This window comes from Pseudoliparis swirei, chromosome 5, assembly GCF_029220125.1.
Source record: "Pseudoliparis swirei isolate HS2019 ecotype Mariana Trench chromosome 5, NWPU_hadal_v1, whole genome shotgun sequence".
In the NCBI taxonomy this organism is placed as follows: domain Eukaryota; kingdom Metazoa; phylum Chordata; class Actinopteri; order Perciformes; family Liparidae; genus Pseudoliparis; species Pseudoliparis swirei.
In genome coordinates, this window is record NC_079392.1 from 9,119,799 (window position 1) to 9,145,547 (window position 25,749).

The following is a 25,749-nucleotide window of genomic DNA, read 5'->3' on the forward strand; positions in this document are numbered from 1 at the left end:
TGACAGAATTACGTCTCGCGCCGATAATTATTTTGTTGCTTGTTATATTGGATTATCAAAATAGATATTATACAATGTTTTAGTCTACTTTTATAATTCGCTACATTTGACTCCACCAGTTACGAGATACTACGACTGTGTTAAAGCTTTTTGCAAAAATCTATTAACACAGGATAGAGAGCAAATACGGTATATTAGAATCATGTGAGTAGGATACTTCATCTATCACTGGCTAATATTCATGAATTTCTTGAATAAATAATAAACATTGCGGATAATAGTAATTTGGTTTTACCTTATAACTGCGTCGAGACGTCGAATCCCCTGTCGCGTGCCTAGCCCTACAAATTCCGAGCTTTCGTCAGCACGTAAAGGTGTCATAATTCATATCCAATGAGACCCCGCCCTGTCCACGGTGTACGGCTGACCGTCACTCTCTCGCTCATCTGTCTGTACAGTTGCAGTCGCGCCTTCTCGCGGTAGCTTTCATGGCGAGCAACTAGGGGGGAAAAGGGCATTTCTTATGTCGACCAGCCGGTTAGCTCCCTCACGCGAGCTAACGGGTGTTTTGCGAAATGGGACGACGTAGCGGACCAACTCTCCGGACGAACCGCACGGCGCTTTAGCACGCGAAGCTAACCGAACACACACACACACACATTTGGGGAGCGTAGCCAGCGGAACGAGCTAACGACTGTGAGCTAACGGGAGAGGCGAGTCTTCACCTGCGGGCGGTTCCAGCTAACTGGCGCTAACTGGCGCTTGCGAGCTAACGCAGGATGGAAAGTGTGAAGGAAAACCAGTCGGGAGCGCTTTCAACTTCTCCGGCGCCACAGGGGCCACTTGAGTGGAGCAGCGACAGTAACTCTGCGAGGCCAAGTGGATTAACGTTAACGGCGCTGTCTGCGGGGAAGAGACCCTCGATAGGGGAGGATGACGGCGGGGGCGCGGAGGCAAAACTCTTTGGGAAGGGACTCGCAGCCACCTCCCTGCTCCAGATTGCGATAAGGAACGGGATCTACCAGAACCAGGTTGCCAACGCTATCGGCGGGGCGGCCAAAAACGTCAGCATTCCCGCCGTTAAATCGGCCAGCATATACAGCCTGACATCGGTCAACAGCACCACTTCTGTCAACTCTTTGCTGAGCAGGAGGCGCCAGAGACACAAGAGGAATCTGTCTTTGGGGGCTCCGCCGACGAGCAGCTCCCCCGGCGTGTCCGCTGCGGAGACGGCCAGCCCCGCTCCCTCCGCCTCGCCGCTGAGCACCCTGAGCCTGGATCGGAAGACTTTTCTTCGTCAGAAGCAGTCGAAGCAGCTCCAGGCCTCGGATAAGACATGGGTGAGATCGGACTTGCGGCGGGGCTGCATCCACGTCCACGACTGGCTCACGCCCTCCTACCCCCGGCCGGTGCTCTGCACGGTGGACACCACCGCTGCAGAGGTCGCCGGCCGGCTGGAAGGGAGCAAAGCTGGGGCTGTGTTGAGAGTGAACTGCAAAACTGCTGCTCTGGTTGACTTAAACGATAACTGTAAAGCTAGTTATGGACATGCTGATGAAATCAGCGTGCATGTCAAAACCCCTAAAGCAGAGGAGAATGCACACACGAAACAGTATTGTCCTGACACTAAAATGCCCTCCAACTTGTTGCATGATAAAACCGCGAGTAACTCTTCATCAGAGGTCTATCTGAATAACATGGGGGTGGATTTAAGCCTGAGTGTGGCGGACTGTTATGGGGTCTACTCTGGTTCAGACATGGAAAGCAGCACCTGTGACGACTTCAGCCCAGGTGGACACAGGAGCACAGAGCTCCTGGACTCGCTCAGTGATGGGCTGGTTTTGGGCACAGACTCCTCTGTGTTGAGTCCAACCGGTGACACGGAGGGACCTGACCCGTTTGAGAGCTCCTCCGATGAAGTGGACCTCACCTCTTCCCCGACGCATCCAACCTGCAGCTCCGCTGGAGACCAGCAAGTGGACCTGCCCACCACGGACACCTGCTCCGCGTCCAACCGTGTGGCGACCACACGAGGGGATGCCGCCGCTGGTGATGGTGTGGATGCCCACAATTTAATAAAACCTCCATCTAAATGCCCCAGCAGCTCTCAGAGTCGGCCCCTGTCCAGTCAGGCGTCTGCCCAGCCTGACCTCGAGATCCTAGGGGTCAGCAGTGGATGGACGGAGCCCATCAATAACAGTCCGACGCCGGCCCTCTTCGTGCAGCTGCATGGTGGAGCTGTGCGGAGGCTGGGAGACGATGAGCGGCCTCTTCAGATGTTTAACGAGTACCTCACTAATCTGGGATTTGACGACCCGTGGAGGGTGCAGGCGGAGGGGATGAATCCAGAGGGTGGTTGCTTGATACGCTTCTACTTTGGTGAGTACTTTGTCTTTATTTGTGTAAAGTCTAAATTCAAAATGTTTTTTTTTTTTACAGGTGAGTGATGATTTCTTCCTTAAAGAATCACCCGCGAAGCATGTTTTAAGAGGCAATAAGTAAATGTTTATCATTCCTTTCCAATTACTATCCTGCACCACTGAGCCGGTAGCTGTCGGTTACACCACACCACTTTAGTGGTGCTTGGCTTGTTCCTGCTCATTCATTGTTCGTCCATTTTTCAGAGTTCCCGTGAGTGCTGTCATTGTGTTTGGTCAGTCGGACTGTTAAACAAGTGGATTGAATTGTCTCGGTGGGACAATAGCCAGTGTTTTGCCTGTAAACCCACCCAACCCCTCAATGTGTCGGCCTGTAGGGAGACACATCTGGAGGTAACGGGTGTGCTCTTTGGGAACACCGATCATGACGCAGTGTGGATTCTGTTTCTCTTCTTCTGTGGATGTTGTTGTTGTTGTTGTTGATAAAGATCCTGTTTTGCTGACGATCAGGGTAAGAGGATGGAAAAACAGCTGCGATCTCTTTCGGGATTAGCAGAACTCAATATTGCTTTTGACCTTGTTTTTCACACCATCAGCAAATGCGGTGGGGGTAAAGAGATGTAGTGAGATGTTGGAGGAAGAAATGGAAAATACTTTTTTTTACTAAAACTAACATTTGTTCATTTAACTCGATTATGCTTGAAATGTTTCAAGTGCTCGTCTTAAATCTAGTATTAAGAGCATTCATGAACACTTCTCTTCTCTCCTTTTTAAAAATGTGTATACAACAAACACTATAACTAAACACCCCATTAACCTATAGGCATACTCAATACCTAGTATACAACTGGCATTCCTCTTTCCTAACATGTTACATTGAGAGTCGGGCACATTCTCCTGCCTTCCTCTGAACACACACACACACACACACACACACACTCTTGGCTCCCACAGTAGCATGACAGAGGAACAAAGCGTGACGTAGAGTTAGGCCACTGAAAGCAAGGGCCCTTCCAGCTACTGCAGACCACACTCTACCGTGAAACAAGCGTTGAGAGGTTGGTATGTCAGGAAAGTGGAAGTGCTACTGGCTTAATAGGCGCGATCACACATGAAGTGGGGCGAAAAGTGAGTAAATTTTTTTTTTTAATCACGAAATTTGAAATTAATTCCGATAAACTCCTATTATTTTAATTATATCAACCTTTTAAAAGGATGAGGCAAAGTTAACTCACAAGTCGCAACCCTTTGCTGAGTTATTTATTTATTTTCAGACTGAAAAAAACATTGTATTCGTCCGAAATACTATTAGTTTGACTACACATAATCCCTCAGGTAGAATGCACATTACCAAGTATTCTCTTTCTCTACAGTACACACACACACACACACACACACACACACACACTGTGCTGACGGTAAGAGAAAAGTGACCTTTGTGGAACTCAAATTTCACCCCCTCAGTATTTCGGATCTCTGTGAGACAGTCACAGCAGCAGACGCATCTTTATCTCAGAGCTGCAGTACCCAGAGGTCACCGAGTTACTTTACAAGGTCACATGCTTGCAATAAATACCTGCAGTCATACACCGGACGACATACTTCTGAGTTTGGCCTTGTGATGGTTTCTATTTTGGAACCGAGATGCCGGTTCAGAATAAGCTGAAATCCAAAGAGCAATCTTGTAACTGTTGCTAATCAGTAACACGGAGGAACATTTTCACACACTCGGTGACTAGATTCACCCGAAAGAATACAGCATTAACAGGAAATGGCCATTTGCAGCTCGACGAGACAGGATGTTCTCCAGTCAGAGGAATAGACGGAAGGAAAGGGCATGTATGAGTATTTATTAGCACGCTACATCTCACCTGACGCCCGTACAGCGGAGGGAAGGGCGGACCCACACAAAACACCTTTCATGTTATTGTTTAGTTTAAACCGGAGTGGGTTTGACTGAACTACGTTGATCTGTTCCATCAGTAGGTTAACATTGCATTTATCCGTACATACGCTTTATGCATCTGAGGTCAAAGACACTGTAGTGGCACTCCGTATACTTCTGGGTCTTCTGTACCACACTTTTGAGATCAGTCTTAAAAGCTATTAATTGGCACGCGAGTGAGACGAGTAGTTCTTCCATATAAAATGATGTTTACTAAAAAACAAGAGGACATGTTCACACGGTCAAAAAACGATGTCGCTTCCAACAACTCTGAGCTCAAACACGACCGACAGTCCAACACGCAGGTGTTATACTGACGTGACGTCATCTGATTGGAAGCTTACATTCTGACAAATTATTCAGCTTTTAAATGCAATGCTCAATTATATATGTTAACATAAACATTCTTTCAAATCATAATAAAAAGATTTATCTTCAGTTACCTTTTTAAACTAAATTATTATAACAAATGAAATCATGCATTTGGCTCTTACAGACACCATATATGATGTAAGCGACTGGTCGTTTCACGACACATTAATAATGCAAGGGAATATATATGGAAGCTTTGACTAAATGGGGATCAAATATCATGAGACTTGAGAGGAGGGCAGGGGAATGTGCCCAACTCTCAATGTAACATCTCAGGGAAGAGGAAAGGCAGTTCTGCACTAGGTCTTGAGTATACCTCCAAGTTAATGGGATGTTTAGTAATAATAATAATAACTTTATTTATATAGCACCTTTAAAAACAATGTTTACAAAGTGCTCCACAGAGTCAACGCAAAACAAGTGGAATAGCAAGAAACCAATATTACATTTAAAAGTATATATTAAAAATAAAATGGAAAATAAATGAATTAATTAATTAATTAAAAACAGACAACTAAATTAGGGGAACCAAAGTTCTGCATGAAAACACTAGATCACTTAAAAGCTGTTGTATAAAAATGGTTTTTAAGAAGTGAAGAAGTGTGTGTTGTTTTTAAGTCAGAGTGGAGAACGCACAGACCAGCAAACACATTTTTAGGGGAGAGTATCGAAGATAAACCGGTTCATGGTTGGTTTCCCTCTGTTCAAACTCCAAGGGGAATGCCACACCGGTTTCCGGCCAATCCCCCGGTTTGCCCTGCGACCGCAACTGAACAGTGGCTTATTTCTGTGTCATCAAGGGGTTAATGTAACAAATCACGCCTGAGCGACTCCTCACACTCAGCCCACAGGCCATCCGCTACAACTCAGTTACATAACCACATAGCTGTCATGCTCGGTTTCTGAATGAGAAACCCGGTGTGAGAGAGTTGATTCACAAAATCCCAGACAGCTAAAAAAACAAACATGTTCTATTGTTTAAAAAGGCCATTAAAAAAATGGACAAATCAGGGTGTATCGTACGCAGAGCACAGCAGGCATATTCATCAGCGATCTCTTTTAGTCTCATGTAACAAAGTTATCTCTCTCTCTCTCTCCAGGCAAGCCACGGAGTGTGGGTGGTTCTGAGCGCGTGCAGATTTCTGGTGTGTTCAACGTGCGGAAAGGGAAGCTGGCTCTGCCGGTGAACCGCTGGTCGAAGCGTCAGGTCACGCTGAGTGGAACCTGCCTCATTGTCTCATCGGTGAAACACGCCCACACCGGCAAGATGCACATCCTCCCCCTCATCGGAGGAAAGGTACTTTCTGATACGGTGTCGTGTCTTAAACTTGATGGACGAGTATTCTGACCTGCTAGCCGTTTGTCAGCCTCACCACTCGGTGGTTAAGAGCATTTTGTTTTGGCCCGTTCACTGCTCCTCCTGCACCAGGTCGTGTCTTGTATTCTTTACAGGGCGTATGGAGCTGGAGCAAGTGAACAGGTGGCTTAATGTCAACAGTGTAAACTGTGAAACTTGAAGATAATTTCCCAGCATCTGTAAAGCGCACCAATCAACATGCTGCGTCCTGTTTGTGCAACCCATACAAACAGCCCGTGATGTAAATGGCGAGGGTCCCAGAAGTTACTGCACCCAGCCAAATAATAGTTGACACACGGTTGTTAATATGCTTGTTTGGCGTTTATTCAGTGCAGGATAATCGAGTAAATACTAAGTACTTTATCAGTTGGTTATTGTTGTTAGTCCCTTATGTGTTTGCATCCCACCTGTACGGCAGTGTGTGCGTTCTCAACGTAGGACAATATCTTTACCCAGCAAAATAGGATCAATATGTGTAATACCGTTTCCAAAAAAGCTTGAATTGTTGGATCATTGGATGTAATTTTTTTTGTGGGGGGGGGGAATGTGTCAGTGGAAAATGTGTAATCTTTATGAAATATCAGTCATCAAGTAGACTTAAAACAATTGGTTTGAAAAAAAGTCGCAAGTACACTAACATATGTAATATTGTGCAGGTGGAGGAAGTGAGGAGACACAGCCACTGTCTGGCGTTCAGCTCAGCTGGTCCTCAGAGTCAGACCTACTACATCAGCTACGACTCGTATACAGAGCACCTCAGCTGGCAGAGGACGGCCTCAAAGGTACTTAAAGTGTTCACTCGTTGCTTTCATTATAAATGAATTAGGCTTGTTTGTCTTGACTTTTTTTTACCGCCTCTTGTTCATTATTATGTCGTTGTTGTCCGTCCCCCCCTTCCTTCTGTCAGATTGCATCCCAGAGGGTAAACTCAGTTGACCTGTCGGGCTGCAGCTTGGAGGAGCTGCCTGCTCAGCTCTTTTACAGCCAGGACCTTACGCATCTCAATCTCAAAAACAACTTCATGTCCCTGCACAAAGGAGTTCCAGCACTCACCAGGTCAGTTTCACCAATACTGCAACTCGGTCTGCCCCCGTCCTGCTGGGGGAGGCAGCAAAAGAAAAGCGGCAGGAAGCGGCCTGGATCGTTTAGAGGTCCTGTGTGTGGGGGGGCGAGTGGCTGTGTTGTTTGGAAGAATAAAAGAGTTACACCAGTGATGAGAGAGTTGACATCCAGCCACTTGACCCGTGGGACCGAGGTCTTGTTGAATCGGTCGCCGATGTCACAGTCCTGTCGAGCAACGTCATTTTGAGTGTGAGAGTCTCTGGGTTTGTTATAACGAGTCCGAAATTAACTTTATAATAGGAACTCCTGTTTAAGGATGCCACTTGAGGTTCTTTGTTTTCAGATAAAGTAAAGTGGCTCGTAATATGAACAACAGTATTCTCCAAACACAATATGGCATTCTAATTACAAGTTGTAGCATTTAGGTAAACATCGAACTATATGTTTGCATTAGCTGATCTGTTAGTTGCTCGTACGACGCAGTGCAACACTTGGGGCATGCTTCTAGATCTTTTCTTAAGTTTAGGCTTCTAATGTCTCTTATTTTGGTCAAGTGAAGATTATGTCCAAGTCTGACATTTGCTTGATGACAATAAATACCTTTATACTGTATTTACACTGCCATTGTTCTTCCATAAACACACGTTTCCCAGGCGGTGTTTTGTGGAATGTGTTATTCCGGTGGTGCGCCTGTGACTTTCCCTGGGAAGGACGTGGGCCTGGCTCTGGCTTGCACCCAGACCCCTCTGTGAACTGGATTAAGTTAGGCCGGGAGAGACACACACACACACACACACACACACACGCACTCCTACCTGAACCGCATGCTGCATTGTTATGGGGAAATATTTTAATTGTGTAAACACTTGGCTTTAAATAGCGTGTTCTTTAAGTGCTATGCGGCTGTTTCCTTGAGGCCTTGTGCAGGCTTCCTCCTGTAATTTTCCTTGTTTATGAGACAGGTTTTGTGAAACTCAAAGACTTTTTCACTGTTTGTTTTTGTTCGAGCCTCAGTTTAGATGAAATCTGATTATAGCACTGAGAGATTAATGCCTCTCCTTCTGTCCCTCTCGCTCTCTCTAACCCTCTCTAGGTTTTGTAAACTGAGAAGCCTCAGCCTGTCAAATAACACTCTGTCAGACTTCCCGCTGGCCTTGTGCGACATCACCTCGCTTACAGAGCTAAACTTGTCTGGAAACCGTCTCTCGACGCTGCCCGCTGAAGTCGGAGCCATGCACAAGTAAGTGTGCCGAAAGGAAGAACGGTGACCTCTGGGCTTCGGCTATTCACGATAATGGTGTTAATAACGGAGGATGACAATTCGTCAGGTATTCGCCCACGAGCAGAATGTACCCTCAGTGCCCTTTACTTTGCTGCCGCACTGTATGAAGTGAACAACTGGCTGTGCCCCAGACTTCTGTCCTTGGTGGAGAGGCTTTTCTGCAGCTGATCAGAGTGCAGAGTCATGCTGATGCTGTCTCCGCACAACAGGGAATTTGGGGCCAAGCTCTCTGTTATTTTGCGCATCAGCAAATAGTGCGTAGTTATGTCCTGTGTTTCTATGTCCTTCGATGTAAGACATATCCCTCTACAGCATTCCACATTTGGGAGGACTTGTACTGTGTGTTTCGTTGACATTTTTGAATCAGAGGCCGGGCACTTTTTTTATAGATTCTCTTCTCTTGTCGTTGTGTCCAGCCTCCAGACTCTTCTCCTGGATGGTAACTTGCTGGGTTCTCTGCCTGTGGAGCTGGGCTCTCTGGAGGGCCTGACGTACCTCGGCGTGTCCTTCAACTGTTTCAGCTGCGTCCCCCCCATCCTGGAGAAACTCCCAGGCTTGGAGCGACTCTGTCTGGCTGGGAACCAGCTCTCTGTCCTGGATATGGCAGGACTGCAGTGGCTGCCTGCTCGCCACATAGATCTCAGGTAAACATATCCACACGGGCTCATTGATGTTTTTAGATACAACGCTAGAACAAAGCTCATATGAAATCGAAAAAGTCCCAAGATGCTGAGGAAAAATAATTCTGTTTCTGCATCTCGGCCTGTTTTTTCCCCTTATGGATTTGGACATCTTAACGCCAAATAATTCAAGTTGAAAAGGTTAATTCTTACATCTTTTCTGATGTTAATTTGTTTCCCTCTTGTCCAGGCTGAACCAGCTTCAAACGGTGACAGTGGGCGACGCGGAGCAGCTTGTCCACATCGTGCAGCTGGACCTGAGGGACACGGGCTTACAGGAGCTGGATGTTCAGTGTCTTTGTCGGCTGGAGCTCCTCCGCTGCGACAGGAACTCTCTCTCCCTCCTCAGAGTCAATGGCCACGCCCTCAAGAGCCTGCACGCCGCACACAACGGTACGAAGAGTTATTATGTGCTGTATGTTTAACAGAGACTGTCTGGAGCTAAACATATACAGTATTCAGATTATAAAGAATGATGCATGTTGTGTTTGTAGAGCTGAAGCTGCTGGAGGTGCAGCCGGTGCCAGAGAATCTTTCTACTCTGGATTTGTCCTGGTATGAAGATGATGAATACCTAACTGTAGTATTTACAGTGTGGAAAAGAAGGCTGTGTGGCTGTAAGCTGGGTGCTGACTGTTCTTTGTTTTGTTTTTTAAGGAACAAGCTGGGATGTGTCCCTCTCTGGGTGTGTGAGAGCAGCAGACTGGAAGTGTTGGACATCAACCACAATTCTATTACAGAGCTGCCTATACAGTAAGGAAAACAAAAAACAGCTGTTGCACAAACACCTTTTTCACAAAATAATATTTAACAGAAAACGTTGAGCAGTTGCTTAGTTGTAGTAATTTAATAGAGCCCATAATTAAAGTGTTCTTCGTTAAATCAACAGCTGGTGATCACACACATGAAGCTCTTTTGTCTTTGTCTACCTTCCCAGGAACAACAGATGCACATTAGCTTCTAGCTTCTATCTCTGGTGCAATTAGTTTTAATTGTGTGAAGTCCCTGCTGAAATGAACAATGACAAAATAAAAGATCATTTCCTAGATTTCAGTTTCAGGTTGATTTGGCAACACCTCATTTACTGGCGGTTACAGCAAATGCAGTTTTATACTCCAGGTCTTAGAATACCGTGGGCAACAAAACCAACTATTTTAGTTTTAATAAAGAAGTCAGGCAGCAATTGGCACAATCTGATGTTATGTTACACACTGCATGAGTCTGTCGACAGTCAAAGTAAAAGCAGTTGGCTACCTCAATGCTTGTCGCATGCAGCTCTTTATATATATATCAGTGGGCCATAGGCTCAATCACCAATGTGTTGCCTCATTTGAAGAGCGATAGTGACTCAACAAACATTAATTTCAATTAAAGTCTTTGAAATTATTACTTTTAATAGCGGTGAAGGTTATACTGTGCAATAATGTTTTCGGGGGAAGAGTAATTTTCGAGTGAGCTGCACTACAATATGCTGCAAATACTGTTCATTCAGATACATCGGATAGTAATAGTGCGAGTAAGTCTTTAAATAAAGCTATTATTCCAAAAGGTCTCGGTACCTGTAGCAACATGCCGACACCAGTGCAGTGCTATTTTCAGCCTTTGGCAGCAACTCCTGTTGTCTTCACAGACGAGTTGATTATGGCTTTGTTTGGGGGGGGGGCATACCTGTATGATAACAGTGGTCCACTTACAGGCTACACAAAGCACCAATGTTATTCCAACTACTTAAGGTCACGCACTCGTCCTGACAGCCATGATTCAAGAGTTAAGCCTTTACATGGCTTGCCTTTTATTTTAACACCAACATTATTCAAATAGCCCTTGTGGCTGCAGAGATGCACCCTTTTTTAGTTTGTGTATGTTATCTCGAGCGGAGGCCTAAACGATGTGCAGGGTTTTAAAAGGTAAATAAGAGTTCAAATTGGGTCACTGTACCATAAGGGAACCTCGTCGGGGGGGAAAACCGGCGTTCACACTGGCGGCTTCACGGTACACACAGAGGGACTCAGTTCCTTTTGTCCATTGTGTGTCGTGTAGGCTGCTGTCCAGTGGGAGCCTGAGAAAACTGCTGGTGGGCTGGAACCAAGTGTGTCGGCTGGCTGAGAGGCTGGAGAGATCACAGCTGGAGGTCCTGGACCTCCAACACAACAATCTGACCGAGCTCCCACACAACCTGTTCATCAAAGCACAGAGGTGCACTCAACAACGCACGACTGTGTTCTCCTTCTGTCCCTATTTGTTCTTTCCTTGTTTTATTTCTTATCTCTTGTGTGTTGTTCACATCTTTCTTTCTCCGCGTTACCCTTTCCCAGCTGCAATTTATTTTTGTATCAAGTCATTTGTTCAAGTACTAAATTTGCATTCTCTGTTGGGAATTTCATCGCAGTTTGAGATGCCTAAATGTGTCGGCCAATAAGCTGGAGAACCTCCCTGCAGCCAGCCTATCAGAGGACAGCTTTAGCAGCCTGGAGGAGCTCTATGTGACCAATAACAGCTTGACAGACAAGTGTGTCCCTCTGCTGACTGGACACCGCCACCTCCGGGTGCTTCACCTGGCCTACAACCAGCTGCAGACCTTCACTGCCAGGTACAATACAGGACTGAACTGAGTTATATAAAGTTCAGTTTGGTAGGTTTAGCTTCCCAAAACCCACGGATCTGTAAAGCGACCTCTGGCTTTGTGAGTTTGCCGAACCAATCACCTAATTGTTGATTTGTAGGCCCGTCCCAAGCTGACATTAACGCACTATCCATCGCTTTTATGAGCTAATCCCGGAAACACGGTGCATTTGACACGGCGAAGAGCCTTGCTTCAGAATCAGGCTCAGGTCACGAGAGAGATGAGTTTGATAAATGCGGTTCCCGAAAATAGCGTTTGCAGTGGCAGTGCTCTGATGTGCACCTCCTCCGCCTCCTGCAGTAAACTGGCACGACTGGAGCAGCTGGAGGAGCTGGACCTGAGCGGCAACAGACTGAGGGCAGTGCCCACCACCATCCTCAGCTGCCAGCGTATGCACACACTCTCCGCCCACTCCAACTGCATCAACGCGTTCCCCGAGGTGCTCCAGCTGCCTGAGATCAAGGTCAGTCTGATATAAGCATGTATTTTAGTTCATGTGGAACACCTGTGCTCCTTCTGTACCCTTTGTATCTCCCCGTCTACCTCCTGTGTTCATCTTTCCTGGGTTGGGCCGGATCTGGAAATCCTTTTAGTAATCTCCGAGTGACTCCTTCATCTCTTCCTTTTCTCTGAACCCAGAAGACGGTTTCATTCTCCTGGCTTTGAAAAACCATTATGAGCTGATGTTGGAGAACCAAAGAACAAACGGAACCCTTGAGAAAAGGATGAACTAATTCTTAAAGTCGTAATATGGAGCAAGTTGAACTGGCTGTGACTCTCTTTCTTTCTTTCTTTCTTTCTTCCCCCCCTCCCCTTCAGTTTGTCGACTTGAGCTGCAACGAGCTGACTGAGGTCACTCTGCCAGAGACTCTTCCTCAGAAGCTTCAGGAGCTGGACCTCACGGGCAATCCTCGCCTCAACCTGGACCACAAGAGCCTGGAGCTTTTCAAGTACGAACCGGAAAGATCCTACATTTGAAATAATCGTGATAACCAGAAGATTTCGCAAGAAATTCAGATGGTGGGGCTACTACCAAAGGGCGTTTATATACTTAAGCAATAAGGTGCGAGAGGCAGTACTTTATTACTCAATAAAGTCCGCTTCAAGAGTGGTGTCAGCAAACCCTTGAAAAGGACATTATTGACGACAAAGTACTGCCTCAAGTACCTTATTGATTTTATAATATGGTTGCGTGCAACATTATAAATAGTAAGTAAATCGTAAGCTGCCTTTCAGCACCAAATAGTTGTCGCCACCAAAATGTGCATCCCATTTCAGTAGCCGAGAGAAAATAGTCCCCGGCTGTTTTGTCTGTTGCATAGCAACAGTCCGAATCTGTGAATATCTTTCCAACTTTACCGAACTTTGTTTTGTCGTGTCCCTGAAGTCTACGGCTTTTTACAACGCCAACAAAAACATCGTTTGCGGACGTGAACGCGCTTCGTCAAACACCAGCACCGACGCAACGGTCAGGCGTAACTGCCGACCCGTAGTGGTCTCCCTTTCCATTGCGCACAGTGCCATAGAAATCACCCCGCAGTATTTCATTCATAGCGTCTCTGGTTCAGTTGGTGAAGCAGTTCATTGCCCACTTCATTTGGCTGACTGTTTTTTTTCAATGCGCAACATTTCATAGGTCTCACTTTTTTCTTCTCTCTATTAGCATGACGTGTACCTGAAGTTTCCTCTTCAACTAACCACTTAGTCATTCCCCCCCAAAATATCAAAGTTGACACGAAACATGTTTGTAACTGTGGAACTGACAAACAAACGGTCGCGTAAAATCTACCGTGATTGTTATTGAGTGTGCACTGATATGGAACGCTCAGATAAATGTAAACAGCTGTGACATTATGGCTGATTATAGTACACCTCGGGACTCACTCTCAACCAATCAGAATGCTTGATTTCATCTACCCGTATTCTCATTATGTATAACATTAGGGAGCGAAAAAAACCACCTCTAAAACGACACACACGCGCAGGGGGGGGGGGGGGGGGGGCAGAGAGACACACAATGCCTGTGTGTGTGTGTGTGTTTCTCTCGTTCTGTCAAACTGCACTAATGAGAACACCTGTGTGCTGCCAACATCAACGGTTGCCATAGTGATAACTTCAAAGGGACTACAGGCTTAACATGGAGTTAAAGCTCGGGAACACCCATCGAACTGCTGCTCGAGCATTGGTCCAAAGTTTTGGCGGAAGAAGAATAATTCCCCTGCGAAGTTCATACAGTGTGGCTTGCATCAGCCAGGCTCCTAGAGCACACCAAATAAATAATCTATGGAAAATATATTTCACGAATTAAATATTTTTTTCTTCTCCTCTTTGCAGTAATATCAAATGTTTCCGGGTGGATCCATCGCCTTCAGCGCCGTGTGTCAGTGAGAGCCACGGGGCCCCTGCAGTCTGGAGCCACGGCTACACCGAGGCCTCTGGAGTCAAAAACAAGTCAGTCCTCTCCCCATTTAGTTCTATTTCTATCCATCTCCTTAATGCAATCTTTTCCTTTTTGAATTAATGCCTTTTTATTGATCGCTTGAAATCAATAAGAACATAATTAAATAGTGAGTAGCACTTTTCCAAACCACAGAGGTACTATGGGCTTTCAGAATAATCTCTGAAATAGAAGAGCGATGTTTGTGAAGTGAAAAATGTCCAAGACGAGCATAAAACTGCGTAAACCTAAATGATTTAAATGGCCATTTATATAAATTTACATTTATTAAACGTTTTGTTAAAAAGCACCAACTCAGCTGACTCTTTGGTGTTGTAGCCAACCGGTTAAAGCGAGATTTTTAGCTTCCAGTCAGCGTGTTGGTGCAGATCTGACCGATTTCCAGGATCCTAATCAATTCCCCATCGAGAATGTGAAGGTTGAAGATCAGAAAATATACAAGAAACCAAAACCTCAAAGGGTTATTAATATGTATTTAACAAGATTCCACATTGTTATAGACTGCGGTGAAAGTCACCGCAGTGCGACCAGGCAGAGATGCTGAGCTCCATTTCTTGGCCTGTTGCCCGTGAATAATAAAGTTCTTGTTCCCAGGCTGTGTGTGGCCGCTCTGGCTCTCGACAGCTTCTGTGGGTTCTGTGAAGCTCTGTATGGAGTTTTTGACGGAGACAAGAACGTCGAAGTGCCCTACTTGCTGCAGTGCACCATGGGAGACGTGCTCGCGGAGGAGCTTCACCGGGGCCAGAGGCAGGAAGATTACATGACCAACACTTTCCTCACCATGCAACGGTAGACGCACCGCGCGGTTCCTCGAGCAGTTCAACCGAACACAGCGAACATGCACGCTGCCTTTGCTAACCGTGTTATTTTCCGGTCGCTCTCATGCAGGAAACTGGGCACGGCCGGCCAGCGGATGGGCGGTTCCGCCGCGTTATGTCACATCAGACACGACCCGGTGGCTCCCGGGGAGCACGGCGGCTGCTTCACCCTGAAGGCCGCCAACGTCGGCATGTGCCAGGCGGTGTTGTGCCGCGACGGCAAAGCTCTGCAGCTCTCCGCCACACACACCGTCAGAGAGCTGCCGGAGTACCAGAGGGTCCGGCTGCACAACGCCATCGTCACCGAGGTACGGACCAACGCTCCCAGCCTCAAATGTGACAATTTGTGCTTCTTCTCCGTGTTGTATCGTTCTAAATTAAAATACGTTGGGATTTTTTTTTAATATCATTTTTTATACATAACCTGGTTCTTTGATAAATTATGATTTTTTTGTGTATCCCTGTTAAAATATACTCTTAATTCCAATACATTAAAATAATTTCAGTTCAGGAATAGATTAGGGCTCCAACTAATTAACTTTACTTGAACTATTCCTGGACATCTGATACACTAAAGTAATCGCCAGATTGTTTGATTGAGAATTTAGTCCATACAATTATAGAAAATAGTGGAGTATGCCATTAAAAGTCCCAGTCCAAGGTAACATCTCTAAATCCAGTTTGACCAAAGGTACAAAAACAGGAAAACAAATTACAAATCATCAAACTTGAAACGATTGATGACACAACTCCTCATTAGTTGCAGGCCTAATGTGTCCATAACAACCCTTTTCTCCTCCTTCTCTCCAGGATAACAAAGTCAGCGGTGCAACTGACTCCACCAGAATGATGGGCTACTCCTTCCTGTGCCCCTCCGTGATCCCCAGACCCCACGTCTCCACGGTGACGCTCACCCCGCAGGACGAGTTCTTTCTCTTGGGCAACCGGGGCTTGTGGGACATGTTGTCTCCCGGCGAGGCGGTGGAGGCGGTCCGCAATGTGCCGGACGCTCTGGCCGCGGCCAAGAAGCTGGTGACTCTGGCTCGGAGCTACGGCTGCTCCGACAGCCTCAGCGCCGTCGTGGTCCAGCTCAGCATCACGGAGGACTGCTGCTGCTTCTGCGAGCCGCCGCCGCCCCCTCCCAGTCCCGGCCTGGGCACGCACCCCGGCGCGCACCCCTACTCGGCAAGCGGCGACGGCATGCCGCTGCCCCCGGCCTCCTCGGGCACGGCGAGCGAGCTGAGCAGCGAGTTCAGCGCGTCCGAGATGAGCAGCGAGGTGGGCTCCACGGCGTCCTCGGAGGAGCCGCCGCCGCAGACCGAGCCCCTCGCGTGTCCCCTGCACCTGCTGGGGCGAGCCGGCACGCGGAGACCCGCCTGCGGGGGCTTCCACGGGCAGTTCTCTGGAGCGCTGTCCGACAACGGGGTCGACAGCGAGGACGAGGAGCCCATCGCGGGCGTTTTCTCCAACGGCAGCCGCGTGGAGGTGGAGGCTGACGTCCACTGTCCAGAGCCCCAGACGCACACTGGACCGAGCACAGACGTCCCTCCCGCCGCCGCCGCCACGCGCCACGAGCCTTCCCCTCTTCCCTTCTCCTCCCCGTCTCCCTCCCCAGTCGCTCCCTCCTCTCCCTGCCTCGGCGGGGAGGGTCAGTCGGGGACTCTGGGCCGCAGGGCTCGAGCCAACGGCTCCGTGGCCTGCCAAGGGAGGAGCCAAGACCTCATAGAAGAGGCGGGCGACGCCCCTGTAAGGAAGCAGGGCGGCTACTTCAACGCTCCTGCCCAGCCGGACCCCGATGACCAGCTCATCATCCCGCCAGAGCTGGAGGAGGAAGTCCGGCAGATCATCCAGCAGCAACAACAGCAACAACAGCAACACATTCAAACGCACAACCAGCCAGCACACAACTACCAGAAGCCTGCAGACTATTTTGTCACGCCCCTTTAACTTATTCTCTCCGACAGCTGGCTTTACCTTCGCATCCAGGATTCCCGATGGAGAACTGTGGAATCTGGAGCGTCCGCCGCTCTGCATCGAGACGTACCGCTGCCTCCAAAGCGCTCTGTGACCCTTACGTGCTCCTGGACCAGGGAACTGTGTTTTGGTATGGGTTTTTGTTCCTTGCTTTATTTTCGACTGTTAACTCTATGCCCCTTGAGACGCAATGCAATTTTTTATAACACTTTGTTGATTAAACCTTCACATCTAATCCATTTTTACCATATCTTTAATTTGAAGAAGCACTTTGAATGCTTTTTATTTGACTTTTGAGATGCACTCTATGTTAAATGGTACTTTGAGTTATGGACCATGCTTGTTTTTCTAGCAGACATTTCTTGTGTTTGTCGCAGCTGTCGGCCTTACAGCTGTCGGAGTTAGAACTGTTAAAATAACTCCTAGGAGTTTAATACTTTAAGGTGACCTAGTCACGAAAGCGTACTAATATTCTCTGAGAGAAAAGATGATTATTTCAAAAGATGGATATTCCTGATTTCTGTTCTCGGGGGTAGAGTGCAGAGTGATGCTAAAGGGGGAGGGGCCTACAGCGACTACCGGCTCAATGAATGTTCTCAGAACTGTTCCAGACTTCTTGAAAATGGAAAAATCGCACAAGAGCGCTTCTTTTACTATATAATAAATTAAAGTTTTCAGATAACCTCCACGTGTTGACTGACTTCTTGTGGAGGATACGTACTTGTATGATACTTTTTGTTTTGTTTGCCAAACGTTTTTAGTAAACTCATTTTACACAGATACATTATATCTCATGTAACTGTATCTTGGCATCTGGCCATGCAGATAGTTTGGGTTTTATTTGACAAGAATTACAAATATGTGCTTTCTGACATTGAAATATCACACATGATTTTCTGAAAACTGGAGCAGAATTCCCTAAGACCTGGCTTGGTTTGAACTTTAACTGCGTGCTGCTATTTTTAGGGTGAATTTAGAGTGATGTTGACTAATTTGATTTTAAGGAAATTGTGATGAGCATTTTCTTTCTACAATTAAAACAATAGTTGTCAGAATAAATTAGGGCTTGATTTCCCGATAATCTCAATTAATTGATATATAAAGCATATACCAATACGTCCCATCCAAACCCCCCAATTTAATATCTTTATAAGACAAAAGAAAACCAGTCTTTACATCTGTGAAGATGGAAGATAATTGGTGTTATTGCTTGAAATGATGATTGGTCTAGTAACTAATAATTTGAGCTCTAAATAAATTATTAATACAACTAATGTATTCACCTTTATTGCATTGTCAGCAGAAATCTTGAGGATATATCAATGGAGGGAAATTAAAAAACGTGTCCCATAATACTGAAACTGCACCACGAAAAGTAGTCTTTGTAAATTGGGTGAACTGCCCTCTTTTAGAGATCTTAAAAAAGCTAAATATATAACAAGGTGAGGACCTTCACACAAGCTGCAACCCTGCCGTCCCCTCAGCTGATGTCACGTTGTCTTGTTCGTGCTGCTGCGATACAATCGGTGCATTGTGTGATCTGAAATGGTCAAATTACATTTTATGTAATTACCTCATTCTGGAGAATTTCTTTTGTTAGTAATTAAGTCTGGGCTGAGCAATCCAACTATTACATCGCTGCTGTGTCCGTCTGTGTGACAGCAGAGAGGGGGGTGGGGGCCATACAGCGGTGATGTCATGGCTGGCAGGAAGCCCCTCTGGAGCGGGACAGAGAGCCTCCACAGCAGCAGGCCGTGTGCAGAGCTCTGGTGCTCCCTACAGGCCGCGGTGTCCGGCACGCCGTCGAAGCACAAACCCAAACCCGTTGAACGGAATCACATCGACGGAGGTTTAATTTGAGTAGAGACATGTGGACAGTTTAAGTATCAAAAAAACATTACATTATAAAGTCAAACTCTGATATTAAAACACATTCATGAGACATTTGAAAAGCATTTCTGTAATTCACACAATCCGACGCGCTAAGTAACTGTGGAAGAAGCTGTTTATCGACTGGTCCGGCCAACAAGCACGTTCACAGGCAACGAGGAGCCGAAGACGTGCGACTTTACCAGAACCACGAGTGGACTAATTGATTTGACATTAAAACATTTTTACGCAGCACCGAAGCACGAAGATGCTAAAACTTCATTGCGGATTTCGTCCCGATACAGAAGGACTGAGGGTTCACTCTTTTTACTTCCTGTTATCTCATTGAATCTAAATAATTTAAAAAACGCCTAAATACTCAACCGCGTGTCATCCTAAATAAGAGTGTTAAAGCATGGAAGAAAAAAGGCAGCTATACGCATCATTCATTAGAGTGAATGTAGTAAACAATCTGACAGTTGAGATGGAATCCTGCCGAGCTCCGGCCACAGCTGTCGCCGGCTGCGGGTCGTCCGTCGCTTTGAACTGTGGAAATGTTTTGGGCTGTTGGTGTTGGCTGTGGCTAGATTTTACAGCCCCCGATTTATTGACAGCGCGTCTGTCCGATAAGACATTATTGTGAACGTTGTACTTAATCCACCTCAGGAACTTGTAGAAATGAGGCCTCGTGATTGGTCAGCGGGCGATCTGATGCTCTGAACGTAACCGGGTAACCCGCAGCGTACTGTAGGTTTCCATAGTGATCTATAACCCGGTAAAAAAAAAAGAAAGAAAGCGAGCCAACTTCATAATACCAGGGAACCCTCGGTCGCAGTCGCAGCCCACTGAACTCGCCAGGCGTCCATGCCGTGTGGCCCGCTCACACGGTGCTGGTTTCGGCCGTCAGCGGGGCCCTCTGTGGGCTGGCCCGGGCCCGCTGCTTGTCGGCCTCCCGGCGTTTCCGCTCCTGCAGGTAGCGCCGCACCCTCCGGATCGTCTGGAAGGTGAGCACCGTGCCGGCGGTGTACAGGATGGCCGTGATGAGCCCGAACAGGGCCACGGCGGCGTCGGCCCCGCCCACGTCGCAGCTCATCCAGGTGTAGCCGTTGCGGGCGTACAGCCTCTCGCGCTGCTGGCACACGTCCGTGGCGTTGACCCCGATGATGAAGTGGAGGTAAAGCCCCACGGCCACCACGTACACCACTGCGCCCACCGCCTGGAACACCAGCGCGCCGAACAGAAGCCTCCGGGACATGCGGTGGGGCGGTTTGTTCCCGGCGACCACAAACAGCAGTGACAGGACCCCCATGGTGAGGGTGAAGGGGATGCCGCCGTAGACGCCCGGCGCCCTCATCTGGCTGTACTGCATGTCCAGGTCTCGCACCTTCTGCAGCTCGGTGCCCTGCAGGTTGAAGTTGGAGTTGATGTTGAAGCCGACCAGACCGCCCCTGGAGGACATTCCTGATGACACCATCTGAGCTGTGATCACGCAGATCAGGACCAGGGAGTTGGTGAGCACCGAGCAGATCAGCACGATGCCTGAAGAGAGACGCATGAGGAAGGGGATCACAAGTCAGATCAACACATATATATATATACACACACACACACACACATACAGCTCCGATGAGAACAGGCCATGTGCTGGGTGTGTGGTGTTCTCCATATTAAGGCCTTCCTTCTGCAGTGGGGCGATGTAAATGTTCTGCCTCTGTTATTAAAATTCCTCTTTTTCTGTTACTAGGCACATGAATGATCAGAAGCATGTGATTAACCTAACCGACTCAGATCATCAGCTTTATCCCGTCTGAAAAGTTACTCAATGAATGTGTTGACTGAGAAAAGAGGCCTGAAGGAACCGGTCTGTCCAGTATTCCAAGAGGAAGCTGCAATGAGACTGAAACCGAAGTCTGCCCTGTGACGCAGCAGCTTCTCTGAGCAGAGCTTTCAACCTTTTCACTTTCACTGTGATCCTAACTTGCCTCTACTGGAGCAAACGTGTGTGCATTTGGATTCCTCTCGAGGGACTTCCTGGGCATGTCGGGGAGGGGACTCGGCCTCTCTGGGGTGGTATGGGGGTCGAGACGAAGACCTGGAGTACAGAAAAACACGCAGAGGGAAGTTATCGACCACTTGGTGTCACTCAAAAACTAAACCTTTTCCATGTTGTGAAAACAATCGGGGGGGGGAAAAGAAGATATTTGTAATTCAGTGGTTTATTCTAATTAAAATGAGATTATATTCCTAAACCCAAGATCATTTCTTTTACACTTTTATGATTTGGGATACTCTTTTTGTTAGTATTCATAAATCACACAATACAATTAGATAACAACATTCACGGACATAGCTGACAAACAAAATATAATATACAAGATGAATAATATGCAGTGAACTAGTTATATAGCATTTAAAAATATTGGCTGAATTTATGACATCCTGTACAATAATGTGTGTGGTAATAAAGCGTACATTAGTATTGTCGGATTGAATATGTGTTGGTTAAAAGCAATTATTAACAGTACATTAATATAAAGCTATTTAAGTTATCATAAGACTCGACTGAATGACTCTTGGTATAGTATTGGAAGAGTTCATTGTCATACTTTCTTTTGATTGTATAAACATTTCTCTGTATTTATGGATAAAGATGGTATGAGAAAATATTTAAAAGAACCAACATTTTTTTTTTTAAAGGCGTACCAACGTAACAATTATAAGAATTGTAAAACCAGCACTGACATCCGTTCATTCGTGAACTCAGGGAGACACAGGTGGGGATCTTTTGTTTACCGACAGCACATGAACGCACCTGTCGGGCGATGAGCGTCTGTCATCGCGAGACTCTCGTGGCTGTCGGTGTCCCCCGTTTCTCTCCCGGTGTCCCCGGTTTGAACGGGGCGGCTGGCTCATTACGCGACCTGCTGATCGACACCGACGCGTCCGGGCACAGAAAGGACCTCTGAACCAACAGACACCTTACGGGTTAATGAACAGTAGACACACAGTTAATGTTTTCTAAAACAAAGACGCTTTCTAAACGTCACGTCAAGCAACAGCGGAACCGAATGCAGTTTTAAAAAAGGGGGAAAACATCGCGTTACGATAATTTAACTTGTTTAATAGCTCACAAAAGAAGTTTAACTAATTAACTTACGTGTTAATTACACCGTAAACTCTAAAAGGTAAACTTACTGTCGATATGTGTCGATGAGAGCACTCTAAAGTCCAACTATAATAACGCCATTTATTTCCTTTTTTTTAAATCACTCCACTCACGCCCAGGTAGAAACAGCTCCACCCACCTGGGGGGAGGAGGGGGAGGGGGAGGAGCTACAACTTCAGGTAACCTCGGGGAAAGTCCTGTTTGCTCACAGCTGGAGCTTTTCAAATGACTTTTAGAGTGTTAGAAGTTCAAGTCATGACTAGTTGAATCAGCCCCTTTGTGTGTGGTCGGTCCCCCGCATGAGGCCAAAGAAGCCTCAGTGTGTACTCTTTTCGGGGATGTCTTCTGGCATGAGCCTGCATGTCCATCTGTTGTGAAGGAATGTTGTTATTTATGTGCTTCTTTTCATCAGCCAAACCCATTGCATGCAGCTCCCCCTCAAGGGCTCTGTTGTGTTCACTCCACCAGGTGAACATCTCTCTGCTTGGAGTCACACATTCCCAAGTTATTATACGCAATATGTGGGCCGTTCACTGACTCTCGGACACATTTTATAATTCACTGGTTTGCTGAAAACCAGCTATGAACTGCAACCGGTAATCAATTAGTCGCTTAAGCGATCCATCCATAGCGTTGGTCGATATTCAACCAAAAGTCACTTAACGTTCACTCGTTCACCAGCTAATCCCATGTGCTGTAGATCATGCTTTTCTCTGTTTTATATAAGATGAAATAAGCCTTAAATTATTCCAATAGTGGACATTATTGCAATTCCCTCCTCTTTGGTCTCCCCCAGAAACTCCTCCATAAGCTCCAACTGGTCCAGAACGCTGCTGCCCGCATCATCACCAAAACCCCTTCCATCTGTCACATCACCCCTGTTCTACAACAACTCCACTGGCTTCCCATCAAACACCGCATTGACTTTAAGATCCTGCTCCATGCATTCAAGGCCATCCACAACCTCGCCCCTCCATACCTGTCTCACCTCCTCCAAATCAACATCCCCACCCGGTCTCTCAGGTCTGCCTCCTTGACAGAGATATAAATGTATGTTATGTTATTGCTTACCGTATCTAAAAAACTCAAACAGAGAGGCTTCCGAACTCGTTCCCACCCGAAGGTTGTTGTGTTATGTGGAGAGTCTGAAGATGATATAATATACCAGACGAGGGAAAGAGGAATATGTCAGATCCCCCTTTCTCCCCTCCTTTGTTGTTGTGTGTGTGTGTGTAAAGCTTTCAATAAAGAAAAAAGGGTGGCTCGGGGAATGTCTTGGAGTCGTGAGGTCGTCGTGCGTGTAGTCTGAGCTTCCCTTGCTTCCTCTTCCAAAGATACTGAACTAGTGTCTGTGATGATCTCCTATCTTGACCGTGAATATTTTACATGATTATGAGATAAAAAAACCTATCATAAACTTGGTGCTGACCCGGATCCCCACCATCGGCTGGATTTTTTTTTTTTTTTTCCTTTTTCTGACACCTGTGCAAGGCCCCCCACATCATCGGTGATAGAATGGATTAAGAGACCCGTATAATTTTTCTGCAGAGAGGATGCAGAGAGAAGATCCAGGATCGGCGGATCGGTTCGAGACTGACCTCGGATAGTCAAAGTCAAAGTTGCCCTTTTCTTTGAAAAAAAATAAGGTTGATTTCCGGCGTAAAAAAAAATTTTGCCCTTTTCGAAATAAAATAAAAGGTTTTTGACCATCCGGAAAAAAAAGGTTTTTTGCCCTTTGCAGAAATAAAGGTTGAAAAAAAGCGTCGAAAAAATGTGGGAAAACTAATGTGAACTGTTGAGAGAATGTGTGTTTTTTTGTTGTTTTTTGTTATTGTTTGTGAATGAATGCATGCTGTGACTTGATTGAATCAGCGTCCCATTCACCTGTTCAATTAGACAACCACAGATTGAGATTGGGTAAAAAAAAAACAAAAATGCTGACTATCACTAATAACACCACCTCAAACCTAATCAAATGGTAAACGGAAAGCCTGAAGGCGAATTTTCAGGCATTGTTTTGTTTGTTGATCAAATAACAGATATAAAATAAAAAATAAAAAAAAAAAAAAAAATGAAAAAAATAATGGAAAAAAAAAACCACGGTTTTTCCTAACTAAACGTTTTTTGAGAGAAAACACAATCTGTAAAATCTAAAACGCCATATAAGCAAAAAAAACCAAACTAAGCTCAAAAACACCAACTAAAACAAAAAACAAACAAGTCCGTCAAAGAGCAAGGAGGCACAAGAGCCAGCAAAAAGAAAAAAAAGAAAATTATGGGCTACCAAAAGTCTGGTTGCTTGCTTTGGTTATTTTGAGATGCCCAACATGAGGAGGAGGGAGGATAATAGTCTATGATAGAACAAAAACTTTTTAAAATTTTTTTTGTAAATCATCGTGTGCCATGCATCAACACAACCTCAAGGAAACCTAATCTCATTCATGGGCACCCACTACCACTAACTCACAGAGAAGATGCGAGAGAAAGGGGGAGGGGAAGGTAATAGAGTGACATGAGAGAGAGAGGTGGGAAGGAGGGAGTCAGGCAGGTTCACCCTGCCAGATTCAATTGTTCCTGTGAGGTCTGACTGGGTCTGCATCCGCATCATCTCATCAAAGAAAAGGCGCTGAAAAAGACGTGGCTGGAGGCCGGCTGCCAAGATCCATCTCAACTTGACACACGCTGTAAAAGAACAAAGAGGACCGGACATCTTTCCCATTTACAACTGGCTAGATGATCCTTGCCAGAAGACCCGGAATCCCGGATGCCCCCATGAAGAGGGGAAGACACCAGCAGAGGGCTGTCCGGGGGGCTGTCTCTTAAAGACAGCCATCAGCCAAAGAGTGAACGAAGTGAAGAGCGTGTACTCCTCGGGTGTATGTGTTTGAGGGTGATGTAGTGAGCCCGAACATGAAAAGACAAGAGAAGCCATGCGTCCGTATCATATGTACTGGACCTGTGGTGACAGCGTCAATGCGTCTGCTAAAAAAAAAAGAAAATAAGCTTGTTTATTTTGTTTGAGCTTTGTGTGTAAAAGGTGTCACAAACCAAGGAAGGAACGGACAATTATTGAAACTGTGAAAAAAAAAGAAAGTTTAATTCTAAAGATTTGTGTGTTGTGTCTAAAAAAAAATGGTAAATAGAAAAAAGAGAATAATCATGATTCTGCTTGGACTGTGTAAAATCATAAATCACATGACAAATAAAAAAAGTAGACAAATAGGACCATGTTTAAATAATAAGCAATAGCATAAACAAGGCATACAATACAGGAATAAAAACTGATATATCCATTGTTTTACCATTATGTTACCGTTAATGTATCTTAGACTCATGATCCCCAGGAGCTCTGCCCAGGTGTTGTGTGTTTGTGTTATGTGTCTGTGTTAATGGGAGATAATAAAGGAAGTGATAAATATGTCATCAGTTCCAATTCCTTTACTGTGTGTGTGTGTTGTGTGTGTGTTGTAAAGGGTGTGTGTGTGTGTGTAAACGGCTGGCTAAAGGCTGAGCAAAGGGTGGCTCATGGTCGTGTACCGTCTTCTGCTCGTCTTGACCAAAAATATTTCCACCCTTTACGTTGTCTGTGATTCATTTCTCATCCTCCATCAACCTGACTGTCCCCCCAGCTCGTTTGTCCACCATGGGGTCACGAGCCTTCAGCCGCTCTGCCCCTCGCCTATGGAACTCCCTCCCCCCTGACATCAGAAACATTGACTCTATCACTTTATTCAAAACTCACCTTTTCAGGCAGGCCTATGGCTG

General features: G+C 46.1%; 2 protein-coding genes across 2 annotated transcripts; one reads left to right on the forward strand and one right to left on the reverse strand.

Moving 5' to 3' along the window:
* Positions 1-443: 443 nt before the first annotated feature.
* LOC130193628 (PH domain leucine-rich repeat protein phosphatase 1-like) lies at positions 444-17,633 on the forward strand. Its single transcript, XM_056414233.1, has 17 exons — positions 444-2,379; positions 5,796-5,992; positions 6,709-6,834; positions 6,960-7,108; positions 8,208-8,354; positions 8,813-9,040; positions 9,267-9,469; positions 9,571-9,631; positions 9,734-9,829; positions 11,117-11,272; positions 11,466-11,666; positions 12,000-12,162; positions 12,519-12,649; positions 14,034-14,150; positions 14,752-14,946; positions 15,046-15,283; positions 15,786-17,633. Exons 1-17 carry the CDS (start codon positions 780-782, stop codon positions 16,920-16,922), a joined length of 5,145 nt encoding a protein of 1,714 aa, XP_056270208.1. The 5' UTR covers positions 444-779; the 3' UTR covers positions 16,923-17,633.
* Positions 17,634-18,784: 1,151 nt separating this feature from the next.
* si:ch211-191a24.4 (uncharacterized protein LOC100150331 homolog) lies at positions 18,785-22,080 on the reverse strand. The gene is made up of 4 exons (XM_056414245.1): positions 22,014-22,080; positions 21,631-21,780; positions 20,801-20,910; positions 18,785-20,357 (listed from the first exon to the last, which is right to left on the reverse strand). Exons 2-4 carry the CDS (start codon positions 21,729-21,731, stop codon positions 19,699-19,701), a joined length of 870 nt encoding a protein of 289 aa, XP_056270220.1. The 5' UTR covers positions 21,732-21,780; positions 22,014-22,080; the 3' UTR covers positions 18,785-19,698.
* Between the last annotated feature and the right edge of the window lie 3,669 nt (positions 22,081-25,749).

Bases quoted from the DNA above. Each gene is read 5' to 3' on its own strand.
- si:ch211-191a24.4 (XM_056414245.1), bottom strand. From the start codon at position 21,731: ATGAGCCAGCCGCCCCGTTCAAACCGGGGACACCGGGAGAGAAACGGG. The intron at 20,911-21,630 runs GTGCGTTCATGT...TCTGTACTCCAG, and splicing joins AGACGCTCATCGCCCGACAG to GTCTTCGTCTCGACCCCCAT. The intron at 20,358-20,800 runs GCAAGTTAGGAT...GTCTCTCTTCAG, and splicing joins ACACGTTTGCTCCAGTAGAG to GCATCGTGCTGATCTGCTCG.
- LOC130193628 (XM_056414233.1), top strand. From the start codon at position 780: ATGGAAAGTGTGAAGGAAAACCAGTCGGGAGCGCTTTCAACTTCTCCG. The intron at 9,830-11,116 runs GTAAGGAAAACA...TGTGTCGTGTAG, and splicing joins ATTACAGAGCTGCCTATACA to GCTGCTGTCCAGTGGGAGCC. The intron at 11,273-11,465 runs GTGCACTCAACA...ATTTCATCGCAG, and splicing joins CTGTTCATCAAAGCACAGAG to TTTGAGATGCCTAAATGTGT.